The sequence below is a fragment of the Pyxicephalus adspersus genome, chromosome 12, assembly GCF_032062135.1.
Source record: "Pyxicephalus adspersus chromosome 12, UCB_Pads_2.0, whole genome shotgun sequence".
Lineage (NCBI taxonomy): Eukaryota > Metazoa > Chordata > Amphibia > Anura > Pyxicephalidae > Pyxicephalus > Pyxicephalus adspersus.
In genome coordinates this window covers 22331532-22349370 of record NC_092869.1, presented here as the reverse complement: position 1 = coordinate 22349370, position 17839 = coordinate 22331532, and the positions used below count along the sequence as shown (strand labels likewise).

At 37.0% G+C, this 17839-nt stretch overlaps 1 protein-coding gene across 4 annotated transcripts in view; it reads left to right on the top strand.

Moving 5' to 3' along the window:
- The window catches only part of FMN1 (formin 1), a 121512-nt gene that overhangs the window by 87128 nt on the left and 16545 nt on the right, over window positions 1–17839 (top strand). For all 4 annotated transcript variants that reach the window (XM_072428953.1, XM_072428955.1, XM_072428952.1 and 1 more), the window contains 6 exons: window positions 8304–8365; window positions 8873–8961; window positions 9064–9193; window positions 15537–15683; window positions 16774–16833; window positions 16965–17085. In XM_072428953.1, coding sequence (XP_072285054.1) covers window positions 8304–8365; window positions 8873–8961; window positions 9064–9193; window positions 15537–15683; window positions 16774–16833; window positions 16965–17085 — 609 coding nt within the window. The remainder of the gene's footprint in view (window positions 1–8303; window positions 8366–8872; window positions 8962–9063; window positions 9194–15536; window positions 15684–16773; window positions 16834–16964; window positions 17086–17839) is intronic.

Below are 17839 nucleotides of genomic sequence, written 5' to 3'. Positions count from 1 at the left end.
ACTTTCCACAGCTACTCAAACTACTGACCAAGATTTCCTTAATGTCCACACTTCACCCGAGGCCCATGACCACCATAGCACCAGACCTAACAACCATCCACTTATTAACCATATTTTGACCATATATGAAATTGCAGAACATAAACGCAACAACATTATACTAAAATATGTAGTGGTTTCAATTTCTAGTAACAGTTTATGAATACAAGTGACAGTAAGGTATGATATTCACTGATATCACTGTCATTGACAAACAAGGTTAGTATAACAATAATGGAATATGAAGTTCTCAAATATTATCTACCTAATTTTTTGAGATTTGGAAAGGGGGGGGGTTAGGTAATAGGTGGAGACTTTGAGGAAAAGTTCTTGGATGGTTATTGGATGGACTACAATTATTAACTTAACGAGATTGATAAGAGGATTTAATAGTCAGAGCATGAAGAAGATTAAAAGAAGATGTGAAAGAACAGCAGGTGGAGGAAGATAAGGGTCATATTCTATATATCACAGTCTATGAAGAAAAGTTTGGCAACCTCCCATAGCCCTAATGTTGTATGTTTCTATGATAACCGTTAGAGCCGGGGTTAAAGTATATAGTACAAAAGGCATCCACGTCTGGACGAAACGTGAGGTATGTGTATCGGTTTGTTGAGTGGCTTCCTTTTTGTTAATGATTATCAGTTTGTGGGGAATAGAAACATTTTTTTTATGTTTTGCAAAAAATTGCATACAACAAAGTACATTTCAAGATCTCAACTCGCTCTGTTAGGGGGACTGATCCCTCTTTTATAAACAAATCCCTCTGTCTTTGTTCCATTGTTGTCCCTTTAGTTTAGTCTGATGTATGGAACGTACTATATGTTCTACCATTTACTAGGTGTTATAATGCACTAAAGTTATCATCAAACCTTATATGAAAAAGCAAGAAAAAACAGTGGTATTTGTGGATTTAAAGCAAAAATAAACTTTAAACAAAAAATCTAAGCATGCAGCTGCTTATTGCAGAAGCGACATAGCCTGTCAAAATTATTTATTGTTAATAGCCAGTATTTATATAGCGCCAACATATTACACAGCGCTTTACAAAGTCCAATGTCATATCACTAACTGTCCCTCAAGGGTACTCACAATCCAATGTCTTAGTCATATGACATTAACGTAGTCTTAAGAACAGTTTTTTGAGGGAAATCCGATTAACCCAACTGCATGTTGTTTTTTTGGGATGTGGGAAGAAACTGAAGTACCCAGAGGTAATTCACACTGACACAGGGGGGGAATATACAAACTCTTTGCAGATAGTGTCCTGGCTGGGATTAGAACCTGTGACCGAATGCTGCAAATGCACGAGAGTGCTAACCACTGGGCCAACCGTGCTGCCCGGTACAAACCTATTTTTTTTAAATGAATCTTTTCTTGAATGTACATTTAGCTACATGTGCAAAACTCAGTATATATTCCCGGCATACCCCCAAGATGGCTACAGACCTGGACATGGAAGACTGGATGAAAATGTAGGTGCCGGCAATATTGAGGAGAGTTCTTCATGGTCAGTGAAACTGTAGAGATGGCAGAGGCGTGTCTAATACCTACATAATGTTTATCTTTCTCATCTCTGAATGGTGGGATGCATGTATACGTAGCAAAATTTACCCTAGAAAATTTATCCTCTGGAATCTGATGTATATTTTCTCCTACAGCTCTCCATTGTGTAGTCTGCATAGTTTGGCTTCATCTAGCAGTTAATAGATTAGTAAGTCTGGCTGCAGACTGTGTCTGTGCAGGACAGCTGGAGGGACCAGCCTGGATGTGGTCTGTGTATCTCTGGTGCCAGAGATTAGTGCTGATGACTTTATGTAACAAGGGAGACTCCTGATCCCACATTAAGACCTTGCATCTTCCCCTCCTCATAAATCATCAGGCATGTTATAGACACAGTTAGGGAGGGAAGTGTCTGATAAGTCAAGTTCATGGGAGACAGTTAAACAGAACTGAAGAGTCATAATTACTCTCTGCTGCCTCCTCACTGACATATAGTTTTTAGTTTTCCAAACATATATAATTGCTAGAAAGAGGATTTTCGATCATTTATACTTTAGTATTGACTTTCCTATCTGACTTGACTTTTTCTATTCAAAAAGGAAGACCGGAGCACGAAAGAATCATCCCTTTTCATTTTTTTTTCCTGACATTCTTGACTGATTTCTAATTTTCATGGCAGCTTGTCTTGTGTATAGAGTCTTTAATTCTGGTATCTAAAGTATAATTCTATATATCATAATTGACTTTTTTTCCTTTAAGAATGTCTTGGACTGTTTTCTTTTATAGCCCTCTTATAAACAAAGCTGTAGGCAAATCCCTGTCTACAGAATGAATCTACACTGCACTGTGATCCAGTTTTTTCGTCCAGAAAGCCAGCATTGATTTTACCATTTTTGGACCTTCTACTTCCATATTCTGCTGAACAATAAAGTGATCCTCCCATTGTGTACATAGCAACCCACAGCCTGCCAGTGTGTGTATCCTAGTATATTATATTACTTACCTCCCATCAGCCATGAAAGTAAACAAAATTGTGCCCCATAATATTATATAGTTGAATCACATATTACGTTTTCATGGAATTAACACTTCAGGTCATTTGTCCTTGTCTTTAATAACTTTCATATTAAAGCACCAAATCCAGTTGCCTTACGTACTTATGTTGACCCATCTCATTATGCACTGAGATGGGTGAGTAAATTAGCAGTGAGTAAATTAGCATTTTGGTTCTTCTAATTTGTATAGGTATACTGCTAAATGAGTATCCTGAATTAATGAGGGACTATACTTAGCTCTTTTGGAAATTTTGATATAATTATATCCATCTGTAATTATTCATCTGGTGGCAAGTTTTTTCTAAAGATCCTTCTTTTCTCCGTCAAGTCCCAGTTTAATGGCTCAACTTTTTGCTTCCTCCATCACTGCAGTTCCTTGACCTGAATTGTATGTCAAAACAGGACGGCTTCTCTTGCAAGATTAAGGAAAGGAAATACACTGCATGTAGGCATTTAAAATACCTGATTTTCTGTTTAACTGCAATTTAAATTAATACAGCATTTTCATAAACTGTAGATTTGCAGTTAATAGGAATCTGGTCCTCTCTGGTATTCGACTAACCCGACTCTCTTCTACAATCTACTAATACGAATACTGCAGCCAGACTCCTCTATCCTTCCCACCGCTCCTCTTCTGCTGCACCTCTTTTCAGTTCTCTACACTGGTTTCTATTTCCCCTTAAAATCAGCTTCAAGCTCCTGTGGTTTGCCTTCAAATCCCTCCACAGTTCTCGTCCCACTTACATATTTGAGCTGGTAAAAAAAATACTCCCCCAGCCACTCTCTCCCCTCCTCCGATGACCTACAACTTACTTCCTCACTCATAACCTAATCACACGCATGGATCCAAGACTTTTTTTTTAGAGCTGCCCCAATACTCTGGAATGGTCTTCCTCGTCCTTTTTGGCTTTCTCCTACTTTCTGCTCATTTAAAAGAGCACTCAAAACCCATTTTTTTCAAACTTGCCTACCCATCTTCTGTCTTTTGAAACTGTCACTACTTCCCACCACTACATATCTTCCCTCCTATTGTGTGTTAAGTCTCCTACCTGCTAGATTGTAAGATCTTCAGGGCAGGGTCCTCTCCTCCTGTGTCACTGTCTGTATTTGTCTGTCATTTGCAACCCCTATTTAATGTACAGTGCTGCCTAAAGCCTGTATAATAATACTTTATTGCAATCACTCAGTATTCAGCCATTCTGACGTAGGATTCTGTGCCTAATCAATAAAAAGCATGTCCGAGTTAAAGATTGTCAGCAATCTCTCATACATACTTTAGAAATATATTATGATAATGTGATTGGATATTCTTTGCTAAACATGTTGAGGAACAGTAAAAAGAAGATAATGTAAGGAAGTATGACATCTTCTTAACAGAAGGGGGGGGGGGGGGTTGTGTAGGCATAGTCCCTTATATTCCACTCATTTGCTTTAAAATGCGTTTGTAAATACTGAGGATTGATACTTCCTGAAGACTGTTTCTTCTAGCAAATCAAAGCTGTGGTATTTATTCTTCCAAAATTTAGGCATAAATTTGGATTACTTGGATGAACAGTGATTTGGAAGTTTTGCTGTTTTCCTATAGAAATATAACATTTCTTTATTTACTCTATTGGCTTGGAATGTGCAGTTATTTGCCTTCTCATCTTGTTACGCTAATTGGACATGACTCTTGTATGAGTTTTTAATTCCGCCAAACAACAATGAATAGTATAAAACACTCCTTTGATGTTTTTATTTCTCTTCAGAATTCAGAGTCCTTTCCAGGGATTGACATCAAGGTTCTAAAAAATGTTGCAATCTGAGTAGAGTTCTTAAAATATGTTTGGGAAGGGCAATATATTCTTTTTCTTTGTTGATTTATCTGATTTGTGCTCCTTCTTTTTCCCAATGTTAGTGGCAAGGTAAAAGCATGCGTGTTTCTTTTTCTTTAAACACCCTATTTAGCTTTGTAAAAATGTGGGTGCTGTTAATCATATTCACTTGTTATATTGATAACAACTGTGACCATTGCTATATAAGAATATGTTTTAGAAGTGTGTTGGTTTGGGGCATTTAGGTGTACATTAACACAATGCCAAGCAGGAAAACATTTGTATCTGCCCATCAATCTTGGAAGGTATAAGGGAATTTCCAAACAGTTTAAAGACTATAAATCTACCGTGAGAAAAAATTTCCACAAGTCAAAAACAATCAAGAAAGTTGCCAACCTTTCCCCATGAGTTAGCGTCTCGGCAAAATTGCCCCCACTTACCATGCAGTACTTGCGTAAATTGCAAAAAAACCAAGAGCTCCATCTCAGAATCAAATGGTAGCACAACTTCAGTTTGCTAAGTTGTTTCTTAATAAATAGGAGGCCCTCTGAAGACAGTGGCATCAGCCGTATATCAGCACAAACAACTCATACCAACTGTCATGCTCAGTAGTAGAGGGGTGATGGTTTGGGCTTGTTTTGCAGCTTTAGGACCTTGAGCACCTTGCATTCACTGATTCAACCATGATATATTCTGTATTCCAAGATATTTTAGTGTCAAAAGTAAGGCCTCAGTGCAACAGTTTAAGCTTTAATGAGATCGAATTTTGCAACAGGACAATGATCCCCAGCATGCCGGCAAGTCTACAGTCAAGTGGCAGAAAAGGAAAACGTGTTAAGATGGCCTAGTCAAAGTTCAGACCTCAACCCAATTAAAATGCTGTGGTGGAACCTTAAAGCAAAACTAAACACTGGGGCACTTTCTGGACGCCACCATCTTTCTTTCTTCTGCCCAGCAGTGATCTGTGACTTTGCCAGTGTTGCGTAACTCCCACCCAGGTGTGGGAGTTTATCCATACCTGGCACACACAAGGGAAGCTGGGCATGCCGGGTTTAGCTGGGAACCAAAGCTGATGCTGAGTATGCATGACTAGCTCTTTTCACATATCCCTTACATGATCAGACAGGTAAGACATTGTATTGCAGAAAGGGGATATCAATACCCACCTGCCTTAATCACTAAAGTTCACTTTTTTTCCTCTATAAGAGAGCATAAACGACTGCCTGCAAACCTCACTGAGCTGAGGCAGAGTTGTAAAGAAAAGTGGGCCACAATTCCTGCTCAGACTGTGAGACTGTACTTAGTTTTTCACCCTTGGCGCTTCGATTTTGGCTTTATTTTGGTTATAAGTACGATGGAATCAGTTGTGTCTTGTTTTACACCTAGTTTTTTCCATGACTATGTATATAATATCTCCATTTTTTTCATTTATTGAGATCTTTTCGTCCACCACAGTTTTGTGATATTTCCTTTTTATACTATTTTTTAGATTTCTTTTGAATTGTATGCCCAGTCTTAGTCACTGCCCTCCTAGCTCTTTGTTTCTGGTGGCATCTTTCAATGTGTTTCAAGCAGCAAGATGAACAGCGTTTAAACTTGTATAATCATTTTAAATGTAGGGTGTGAGAAGGAACGTTTCAAGTTAAAACAGTTCAATAACCAGAGCGTGTGAAATGTAGCTGGCAAGACTCCCCCCTCCCATGCTTTATGAGCGCCTGCTTGGGAGCGGAGTCCTGCTCTGCTTTGTGTCCCTTGTGACGGCTATTATGTCCTAATGGGAGAAGGTTTGTTCTAATGACTCTGCCATGTATAAATTCTTCTTGCAGCCAACAGACACTGTTGGGCCACATAAAAATGTTTGCCTTAATTTCCCTGCAAAAAAGGATCTCAGAAACCAGACCAGGCTTGTAACGGATTTTTTAAAGGTTGAGGAACCCAATAAAATTACCAGCCTTGCACAGCATGCGTCTGCTTCCTTTTGGAGTTATTGGGAGGTGTAGGTGAGATATTCAGGAGGCTGACAGTGAGCATTGGAGGGAAGTGAAAACCCACCAGGGGGAGACTGGTTTTAATGAGACTAATTTGCATTACATGGCAAGCTTCATGCAGACAAGCTTCATAACATTAGCACTTTCCAGACTGTTGGAGGTGCGAGGCCTGGAAGGTTGTTGCGTTCTCTAGCAAGTAGTATAGATGTCCATGGGTTAAAATGTATTGCAGTTTAAAATGTTTTGTTTTTCTAAATTGTATCTCTGCAGAAACTTTAGCTTGGAAAATAAATATAAAAGGACCTTCCTTGACTACATTGCTCTTATGGCTCTTTTGGATGCTTCTTCTCTCTGAAGGCTTTTTCCATATAGTGGAACATTAACTAGGGGCTAAGACGATGACCAAGTTCAACAGGCAAACAAGGAAATCTTTGCCAGTCATGTCATTATCTAGTACAAGCTATTGGTTTCTCTTTGGAACATTTGTATGGTGGCAGAAAGTGACACCAGTGGCATCTTCAGCCCATATGTGGACCGCACTGTTCCTTAGGAAGCTAGCTGGTAGGTTGTAGTACTAGTGCTGGACTTAACTCTTTTGGATTAGTTACATAGCATTGAAAATTAGTCCCATTTATGCTATTCATATAATAACAAAGGCACTTTTTGTAGACTTATATATTACTAAATACTTAATTGGAGGCTTTTATGTGTAAAAACTACTAACTCCTTCCAGGATGTATAGGAAATGTATGCATTACCAACAAAATGTCTGTCTCCGTATTTCCACAATCTTTGGTAATAGCATCTTGATTGATCTGGTAATACTAGTTATCAGTTTTAACATATTCTGTTAAAATTTTGCTGTGGAACACACAGACAGTGAAAGCTGACCAATTTATACATGGATGTTGAAAAGCCAGGGAAAGTGATGCAGTTACAGAACATGTACAAAAGAGCAAATGCAATATGCTTCAAGTGGAAAAGGCTACTACAAGATGGCAGTCCTGCAACTAATAAAGCCACTTTAGAGTGTGCGGATGCACTTATCTAGAACCAAATAAATTAGTTGAAGCACAGAAATCAAGAATATATAGGTTTTGGGGCATGTCCGACATATTAGGGTCTCATGTTCTCATTACTGTCAATCTCTCGTGTAACAGAGTTGATTAGGTGCCTGACTAGTAATTAAAGGGCTGTATACTGACACCTCTGGATGCATGTAGCTCCTGTTTGACTTGGTTACCCTGATCCTTTTTCCAGGGTGTCAGGCACCAGTGTCTCTAAAAATAAAATATTCACCATCAAAAACTGAAATACTGGTTCTCCCTGGACTGTTTAGTTAAAAAATGGATGGACAGTGATGCTGTCTCTTTTTGAAAGTACTAAAGTGCTTGTTTGCATTACATCATTAGGTCTTTTTTAATCCCAAATCTTGTCTATTCTATCTTATGTTCTTATCTATCTATCTATCTATCATCTATCTTCTGTAAACCAGGTTCCTCCAGAGGTTGCTGGAGGCTCGTTGAACAATTTGGGCCTCATAGGTCAATTTACCGAACACCAATGATCTTTTTGGATATCTAGAAGGGTGAAATTCTTCCCACTGTCCAGAAATGTAGGGGACATTCAACCCACTGGCCGCCAGGCAAATGTACTGTGAGCTGTGAAAATAGTAAATATAGCAGGGTTCCCTAGAACCTAGCTATTAAGTCCTCCTTGTTAAAAAGGTTAAGAGTGACTTCATATGTCCATGTCCATGCTACTAGTTAATAATGTTATAGATGATAGATTGGTCATTTTTTGTTTGCTAAGCGGCTAGAGTTGTTACACAAGGTGACAAATTGGGATATACAATATCATAGGGTTGTATAGTTGATAAACCATCTTTCAAATTTTTTTTGCAGCTATTTTAAATGTGGATGATTCTGTAGTGGATCTGGAGACATTGGAAGCTTTGTATGAAAATGTAAGTAGTTTGAAGTAGTTTGTGATAAGTTGTATGCATTTTTAAACATATTTGGCCTGTTTAAAATCATGATTTGAATAAAACTTATTTGTAAAAAAGTAAAGCATTCTTTCAAACATTTTTAAAAATGTATTTTAAACAGAGTACTGTTGTCACCAAAGGTTTTTCATTGTGTAATTGAAAATATTTAAGTATTATGGATAACTGAACCTTGTGTCCAAAAAAATATACCAAGAAAGTGCTAGCCCCAAAAAAATGTTCTTAGTTTAGCTTTTACCTTGCTCATTTAATCTCATTCCCATATTTACTGGATCAGATGTCCATAAACTAAAATGAAAAACTTGGACAGTTATGTGTTGATCTGATCCTGGGTTATATCTCTCCTTTGCGCTTGCTCTATTGGTACTTGCCTGCCTTTATGTTAAGAATACATAAGTACTTATAATTTGTACTTCAGAGTAAAAAGTCTTTATGGAATAAGGCAGTGATTCTATTGTCTCTTTACAGAGGGCCCAGAAAGAAGAGCTGCAAACTATCAAAACACATTATGAGACTTCCACAGCAGAAAATGTAAAATTGCTGGACAAGCCTGAACAGTAAGCATGCAAACTAAAACTAAAGTAGATTATTTAAATAGTTGAGTTTATTTTATTATGATTTATTTATTAAATGCAACCAAACAACATTTTTTTCCACAGGTTCCTTTATGAGCTTTCTCAGATCCCAAATTTTACAGAGAGATCTAAGTGCATAATTTTCCAGTCTGTCTTTGCTGAAGGGGTTGGTTCAGTTCAGAGAAAAATAGACACAGTCATCAGAGCGTGTAACGTAAGTGTGTCTAGATATACAAAGCATGATTAACATACTGTAGTAGTTAATAAACCACCTGTCTAATCAGTTTAATTTAGTTACCATAAGGATAAAAATTGATTTGAAACCTAGGATTATAGTACAGATGCATTTCATTAGTTAGAATATCATCTAAAAGTTTATTTCAGTAATTCAGTTTAAAAAGTGAAATATATTTCTGTTTCAATTTCTTTATTAATTTTCATTTAGTTTCACAAACAAATCAAACATACATATATATCTCAAGCCATATCAAAATAAATTCCAGAGGTCTGCAGTAATCCGTGATAACATTATAAAAAAAATGTCGCCTCCTTTCATTTTCCATGTATTCGACCTACCAATCCCATGAATTCTACTATTTCTCTAACCATAAGTGCTTATTGCTAACCCCGTTTTTCTTTAACCGATTTTAATTGTTAACTCTCCTCTTTAGTGTACATTCATTATCTTGTACATTATAAAAATAGTGAAAATAACCAAAAACAGGGGAAGGTTTATTTCCTTTCTCCCTAAACACATGTGTAACCAACTTATTAGTGTTAAAATTTACTCCTTGTGAGGAAAACAAAAATAGTTTTTATCCCAGTAACAATGTGTATATAACCATTTTATTTCTTTGTGACCTTAGAATATATACGGGGGGGGGAGAAACAATCCTCAAACATTCTTCTTTTAATATTCTCTATATTTGACCAAATAGTCCTTCTTTATTTTTGCTCTAACAGACTGGAATTAGGTTTTAATTTATCTATGCATGTTAACGTGTGCTTTATACACCCTAAAGTGACATTTGTGCTTTCATTTAATAAAAAAAATTAATGTAATGTAAAAAAACTAATATTACTAACTATCAATCCCACAAGACCTCTATATTTATCCTGAACAAAAGTTTCTGCTTCACATAGCAATATCAACTCTAAGACAACAAAACAAAAAGAAATAGGGGGTGGTAGGCTAGCCCTATTATAAATAAACAAATAATATTACTGATGTTATGTCTATATAGTCAACCATGACCGGTCCCATCCTATTGGCATGTAGTACTCAATCCATGGTGACCACCCTTTTTTGAAATTTCGTTACCGATGCCATCAACAAAGCCCTCATCTTCTCATTAACTAAAATCCAAGACATTTTATTCTTAACTTGTTGTATGTTAGGGATTTTAGACCACCATGCTTTAGCTAGGACCGTTTTGGCCGCAGTAAATAAGTATGTTATTAGTTTAAATTGATTCATAGTACAGACCAATGGTTTCCAGGCTTAAAAGTGCTTCAGCTGGTTGTTTGGGAAAAGAACAACCTATTATAGTGTAAGCAATTTAATATACCCTTGTCCAGAACGTCCTGATTTTGGGACATTCCCACCAAATATGGAAAAAATTTCCTGTAGAATTACTTCCCTAAAAACAGTTACCTGTACAGTTCTGCTGAAGTTTAGCTATCCTGGATGGGACAATTTACCATCTCATCATTAGTTTATAATTTGTTTCCATTACTAAGGCGTTAATACTACAGTATGCTATCGTATGCCAAATTTGATCCCTGTCCTCCTGTTCAATCTTTTCAACCATATTGGCTTCCCATTTGGGTATATATGATGGTACCTTCCTATTGCAATGCACTAATGTATTATACAAAACTGATGATCCTCCTTTAGTGTTTGGATCCTTTACACACATTTTCTCGAACCATGTCATAATAAGTACCAGGAGTTGGTCCCAGTTTAGATTGTATAAAATGCCTAATCTGGAGGTACCTAAAGAGTTCTACCGGAGGAGCTTCATATTTCTCACAAATTTTTTCCAAATGGAAGTATCCCCTCCAAGTTTAAAAAGTGATGTATTCTATACCATCCTTTCTCCTTTCACCAGCAAAACCGCCCTGGTTCCTCCATGCCAGAGGTAAACATCGGGTTTCCTGTGATAGAAGCTGCTTTGGGTATTACCAGACATAAGACCCCCCAACTGTGTCTCTGTTTATCCGCAACCCAAAGTATTGCTTTTACCAATATTGCTGCTATCACTTTCTCAATAACAACCTATTTAGGAACATTTTTTTTATAGTACAATTAAAAAGGAGCCTACCTGTGCCACCTTATAATACACACTCAGATTTGGCACAGGTAGACCTCCCATCTTCTTAGTTCGAAGTAGAGTGTGTCTGGGAAATCGTGGACGTTTAGCTCCCCAGATAAACCTAAATATTTTACGTTGTAACAATTTTAGTATTAGGGTAGGTATGGCTAATGGGAAAACTCTCATAGGATAAAAGTTTTGGTAACCACGTCATCCTTATAGAAGCAATACGACCTAACCATGAAATTTGGTACCGTTTCCATGATTCCAAAAGTCTTATCAGATGTTTCACAAGATCAGGGACATTAGCTGCATATAATGTATCATAGGATGGTAAGATATATATGCCCAAGTAACTCAGCCTTTTTGACTCCCATTGAAAGGGAAATGTTTCTTTATGTATCTTCACCTTCTCAGGCACCAAAGTAACATTAAATGCCTTACATATTGAACTATTTAGTCGGATTCCTGAAAACGTTTGAAAACTCCCCAGGACCTCCAACAAATTAGGGAGCGATACCATAGGGTTTGTTAGGCTAAGTAATATGTAACCTGCAAACAGGCAAAGCTTATGTTGTTCTCCTTTCACATCTATTTCCTGGATATCTGCATTATTCCTAATTGCTATAGCCAAGGGTTTCACTGTCAAAGCAAACCGCAGTGGCAACCCTGTCTAGTACCTCTACCTATCAAGAAACTCTCTGAGCGATAGCCCATATATTGAATGAAAGCTTTGGGAGAAGCATATAGGGAGAATATCCATTTGCAAAAATTTGGTCCAAAACCCCATTTAGGTAATAAAGACGTAAGGTATGTATAATACTGAATCAAATGCTTTACTAATGTCCAAGCTTAACAGTAGTTTTGGAATCCTTTCTTGTTTAGCCTGATGAATCAAATTCAAAATTCTCCGTATACTATCTCCTGCTTGTTGTCCATGTATAAATTCTGTTAGGTTAGGTAAAGAGATCGGTCTATAAATAGACCACATTGTTGCGTCAGTATTGGGTTTTGGTAACATACAAATGGCTGGATTTAGTATACTAGACTCCAGTGCCTCCCCTTTCAAAATACAGTGGTACCTCGGTATAAGTCGAACTTGGTATAGGTCCTGTTTGGACACAAAAAATTTTGCTTGGTATACAACCTTTGTGTTAGAACTTGTATGGGTCAAAATCATAACACCGCGCACTACCCTTATTTACCTCTCTCAAGACAAAGCCACGACTGTCCATGTTCAGTACGCCAGTTGATACCATTCAGTGAACAACCCGCGCTATAACGCTCTATGAATTACATAACATCTCCACCTCCTCCCTTCTCAGTACCATCCTAGTAGGCACTCAACTCTTCTCAGCAAGGTAAAGTGAAATTAAATTTTCATTTAATTCATCTAATTGCTTTTGTATTAATGTATTTTAGTATTAAGCATGTTTAAATTATTTTTTACAGCCCCATCAATGTATAATATGCCAATAACAATAGGAATTTTTTTATGGGAACGGATTAATTATTTTCCTTTATTTGGTATAGGAAAACTTTGTTTGGTATAAGTCCAAAGATCTGGAACGGATTAAGGACTTATACCAAGGTACCACTGTATTGTTAAACATCTTTACCAAATATGGCCCTAAGATCTGCTGGTATTTTTTATAATAGACTGCCGTAAATCCATCGGGTCCAGGACGCTTATTAGGCTTAAGACACTTAATAGTTTGAGTCACTTCAATTAATGAAATTGGAGTTTCTATTTTTTCTTTTACATGTATATTAAGCTCCGAAAGATCTATTAACCGAAAGAATCTATCAAAAGCTCTCTTATCATACACACCACTATTTTGATATAATGCCCACATGTGACTATGAAATGCCTGTAATATATTTATTGGATTACTTGTAAGACCTATCCCCTTAAACCCGAGTCCTTAAAAAATTTAAACGCCTTTCAGCCTGTCTCAACCTATTAGCCAATAACATATGCATCTTATTACTGTATCTATAAAATGTATTATTGGACCATCTCAGTTTTTTCGGCTTCTGATGCCTTACAAAAATTCAGTTTGGTACAGGTCTCATTCAAATGTTGCCTAATTTTTTACTTGGTGAAGCTATATATTGGGTACGTAGCCCCACATACTTGGTTTGCAAGTCTTTATTAGTCGCCCTTCGATGTTTTTTAATCTGTGAGGCGATCTGTATTAATCTACCTCTAACTACCGCCTTGTGTGTTGCCCAGAGCAAAGCTGAGGGAAAAAAACCTAATTGATTATCATTAGGGAAAAATGTGGCAGAAAAAGGTGCACAACCAGCAGGGATAACCACACAGCTTTGAGAGAATTTTGATGCACAGCTCATTCAAGAATTCGGGGGAAGATTCACAAGGAGTGGACTGTGTCAGTGCTTCAGGAGCCACCACACACACTTGTATCTGGGACATGGGCTACAACTCACATTCCTTGTGTTAAGCCACTCCAGAACCAGAGAATGCCAGAAGCGTCTTACCTGAAAAGAGGACTTTGGACCACTGAGCAACATTTCAAAGTACATTTTTCCATTTGGAAATCAAGAGTGGACAGGCACAGAAACCAATTTGTTTTGTTTTGAGGTCCAGTGTGAAGTTTTCACAGTCAGTGGTGAATTTGGGTAGCCATGTCATCTACTGGTGTTGGTCCAATGTGTTTTATGCTGATTTCATTTTCCAGCAGGACTTGGAACCTGTTCACACTGCCAGAAGTACCAATACAGGTAGTCCCAGAGTTAAGGATATCCGACATACAGACAACTCCTAGATACGAGCGAGGCTTCCCTGCTCGATTGTGTGCAGGACGGAGGCTTGATGGGTAGACTTTTCGCATGACTTGCAGAAGAAATCGTTTGGTAAACACAGCTGAGGTCGTGGGTGATCTTAAGGGCTGAGCTGTTCTGCAACCTCTTGCAACTCTTTAATGACAAACTCTGCAGTTGTTTCTTTTTTTTTTTGCTTTGTGATTACAGTTAGCTGACACCATGCTGCCTAAAATGTTGATACAAACATGTGTCCTAATTGTATTCATTAAAATAATGTGCCTGTTCCGACATACGTACAAATTTAACTTAACCTCCCTAGAGGTAACCTCGAGTCACACTCTGGGTAGGTAATCCTGTGGGAGGTAATAGTAAATACAGTCTTACCCGATCCGCCGGCGTCCCACGTCGTCCATCGGCGCGATCTCCGCCGTCTTCTCTATTCTTACGACCGCCTTCTGCATCAGATGAGTCACCGGGCAGTTCCCAGTTACGTCGGTGCATGTGTACGTTGCCGGTGGGGTGGTAAATTCAAAATCCATTTGTATTGCATTCAATACAAAATAACTGTATTGAATGCAATACATTGGATTTTTTATGTGTAAAAGCAGTACATTGTTTTCAAGAACATTTATTTTACAGTATATATATATTAGTATGAGTATAATATGTGTTTTTTTTAATACATAGATTTTTTATTTAATTAAATGTATTATTTTTACATGATTTTCTTTCAAACTTTATTATACTCATACTATTATATTATACTGTAAAATACATTTTCATGAAAAACAATGTACCACTTTTAGACATATAAAAACGGAAAAAAATGAACTGCTAGGGAGGTTAGGAACAAACCTACAGTCTCTATCTCATATGTAACCCGGGGACTACCTGTACCTGGTTTAATCACCATTATATCACTGTGCTTGATTACCCAGCAAACTTGCCTCACCCAAACCCCATAGAGAGTCTATGAGGTATTGTCAAGAGGAAAATGAGACTGCAGTCAAGCTGAACACCACCATCAAAGCATTCTGGACTAAATAATATGAGTTTCACTTTTTGAATTTACCTACCTAAATAAAATAACTTTTGGATGATATTCTTATTTATTGAGATGCAGCCGTCTTTGTAGAAGATATTGCCAGTGATGTAATTTCTTTGAGCTAAATGGACATAATCAAACTGCTCAGTAAGGTAATTCTATAGCAGGGTAACCCATTTCCAACAGTTTTTATTAAAATAAATTTCCATCATAAGTGACTCTAAGTGCAATTGTCTTCTATATTGTAAATAATATCACTTGATATGAATGAGAGGAAAAGTGGTTAGATTGGCATACCTAGCACAGTTACGATGTCAAATGCTTATATATTGTTATCCTGTAAAGAATTCTGTTTCAGGTGGGAGTTGGAAAGCATTGTCCTGTGTTTAAATGTGGAATTTATGTTCTAGGGACTTTTGCAAATGGAGAGTGTAAAGGACATTATGGGTCTTATTCTTGCATTTGGAAACTATATGAATGGAGGCAACCGAACTCGAGGACAAGCAGATGGGTTTGGTCTGGAAATTCTTCCTAAGCTCAAAGATGTTAAGAGCAGGGTAAGGAAATTTTAGCTTAATTTTTGCATGTGAAATTTTAATTTTCTAAATGAATTTTTTTAATATATGTACAAAGTGTAGCGTGGTACTTGGTAAATATTGTTTTATTTTTTTTATTTATTTATTTTTTTGCAATATTAGACTTTATTACACAATACCAGAACATTTTAAACTCATGTCCAAGTAGGCACACTAAATACCTAAATCTGCTTTTCAATATCTATGGATTCATTTTGTGTGTTTTCCATATTCTACACTGAACTTAAGGCAAATATAAAACATATGTTTTCTTTAACAATTGCTTACAGTTTTTTAGTCACATATTTTATTTTTAATTTGTGTATCCTTGTAGTTCACCATAAATCCCACCCCCTGTGCATATATGGTCTTGATTTCTGGAAAGTGAAAAGTGGACACTAAGCCACTCCTTCTGGCTTCTAGATTGCATACCTGCACTAGCCAGGAGACCAAACAATTGAATGACAGGTCAAGGCTTGGCGTAATCACAAGTCCAAGCCATGCCACCTGATCTCTGAGACGTAAGAATCTGAAATACCCTTTTGGGTAATTTCGGACACTTTCTGAACCTTTGCAAAATCTTGAGGAAATGTAGCACGGAACGCACCAACCCCTTCACTCCTCCCCCACACATCGGTACATGATTGCAAGTATATCTTATATTTGTTACCACAATTTCTTATTTCTGGTTAAAAAAAAAAAAAGTCCAAGCCATGTGTACATTCTGGGCATGGAAGCCAAAGGTAATCCACAATGTTTTTATTTCAAGCTTATATCAAGTACTGTCTGACTGTACTATATATTAGCTTGAGTGCTTTTGGGGCAAGGCCAGATTTCCTTTGTAGCATTAGTAAAATACTGAGCCACTTACTGAAGTAAAGTAGATGTGCTTTGATTTTTGAAAAACTTTGTTAGTGTTTCAAATTATTCAAAGGTGTACAACTATATCATTGTGTGTGTTTTTTTTATTTTAAACAGGAGTATTTTTCTGTTTATCTTCATACACACTAATAAAAGTTTACCACTGCCAAGTTTTTAACCTTATGTCTAATGTTTTTTTTTTTGTCTTTAGGATAATGGTGTTAGTTTGGTCGATTATGTTGTTCGCTATTATCTTCGACACTTTGACAAAGTAAGTTCTTCCCCACCCATCTTTTTATTTTTTAGTCATGTTTATCACATTCTTATCTGTACTAATTTCATTCATGTATCTTTGTTATGACTTTTTTTTATGGATTTTTCTGAGACTTGTGTGTCTTGTAGGACTCAGGCACAGAGAAGAGTTTATTTCCATTGCCAGAACCTCAGGATTTCTTTCAAGCAGCTCAGGTGAAATTTGAGGACCTAGAAAAAGATTTACGAAAGTTGAGAAAAGATCTTAAAGGTATATTTGTGCCACTTTGGTTGAATACCATAAAAGTGTTTTTATTAATATTAAAAAAGTTTTTGTGCCAGTGAGTCTAAGGGGCTTTGTTGGGTCTCTCTATTGATGTAGGAACCTCTGCCTGGGGAGTTTTTCAAGGGATTTTATTGATTTGAGAGCCTTTTCAAATGTATTGCAACACTGTCTTCCTTTTGTTCATCACCCAGAAGCTTAACATGGCTTGTTGGTCCAAATTCAAAAAACCCAAATCTTCTGTCAACATAAGAAATCACACAATGGTATTAGGCTTTGTTATTTTTGGCTGTTGCCCATGCTGTCTCATCCTAAAATTTAGAAAAACAGCTTACGAGACATGGGTTTGCTAAAGTCCATGAGGACAAGACAGTTTGCAAATAGATTTTGGCATGCAGAGAACCATTTTTCTTTTAAATTTGAGACAGAAGAAAATCTGTAAATCTGGTTTTAGACAAATGGCAATCAGCTATTTAGTAGAAAGTTGTCAGTCTCTTTTAGCTAAGTATTTGTACTGTGAATCACTAGCTGGCAGGATTGTTTTTGGTATGTATGTGTTACCTAGGTTTCTCACCTACGGATTAATGGCTACAGGGTTAATGACAATTAGAGGAAAAAACTAACCTAAATCTTTGCTTGGATTCCTGGAGCCCAAAGGCTTTGTAAAGATTGGGGGAAAATCATTCCTAGGACCACATATTACCAAGGTAATAGACCTTGTTTAAGTGTCCGCTGTAAATAG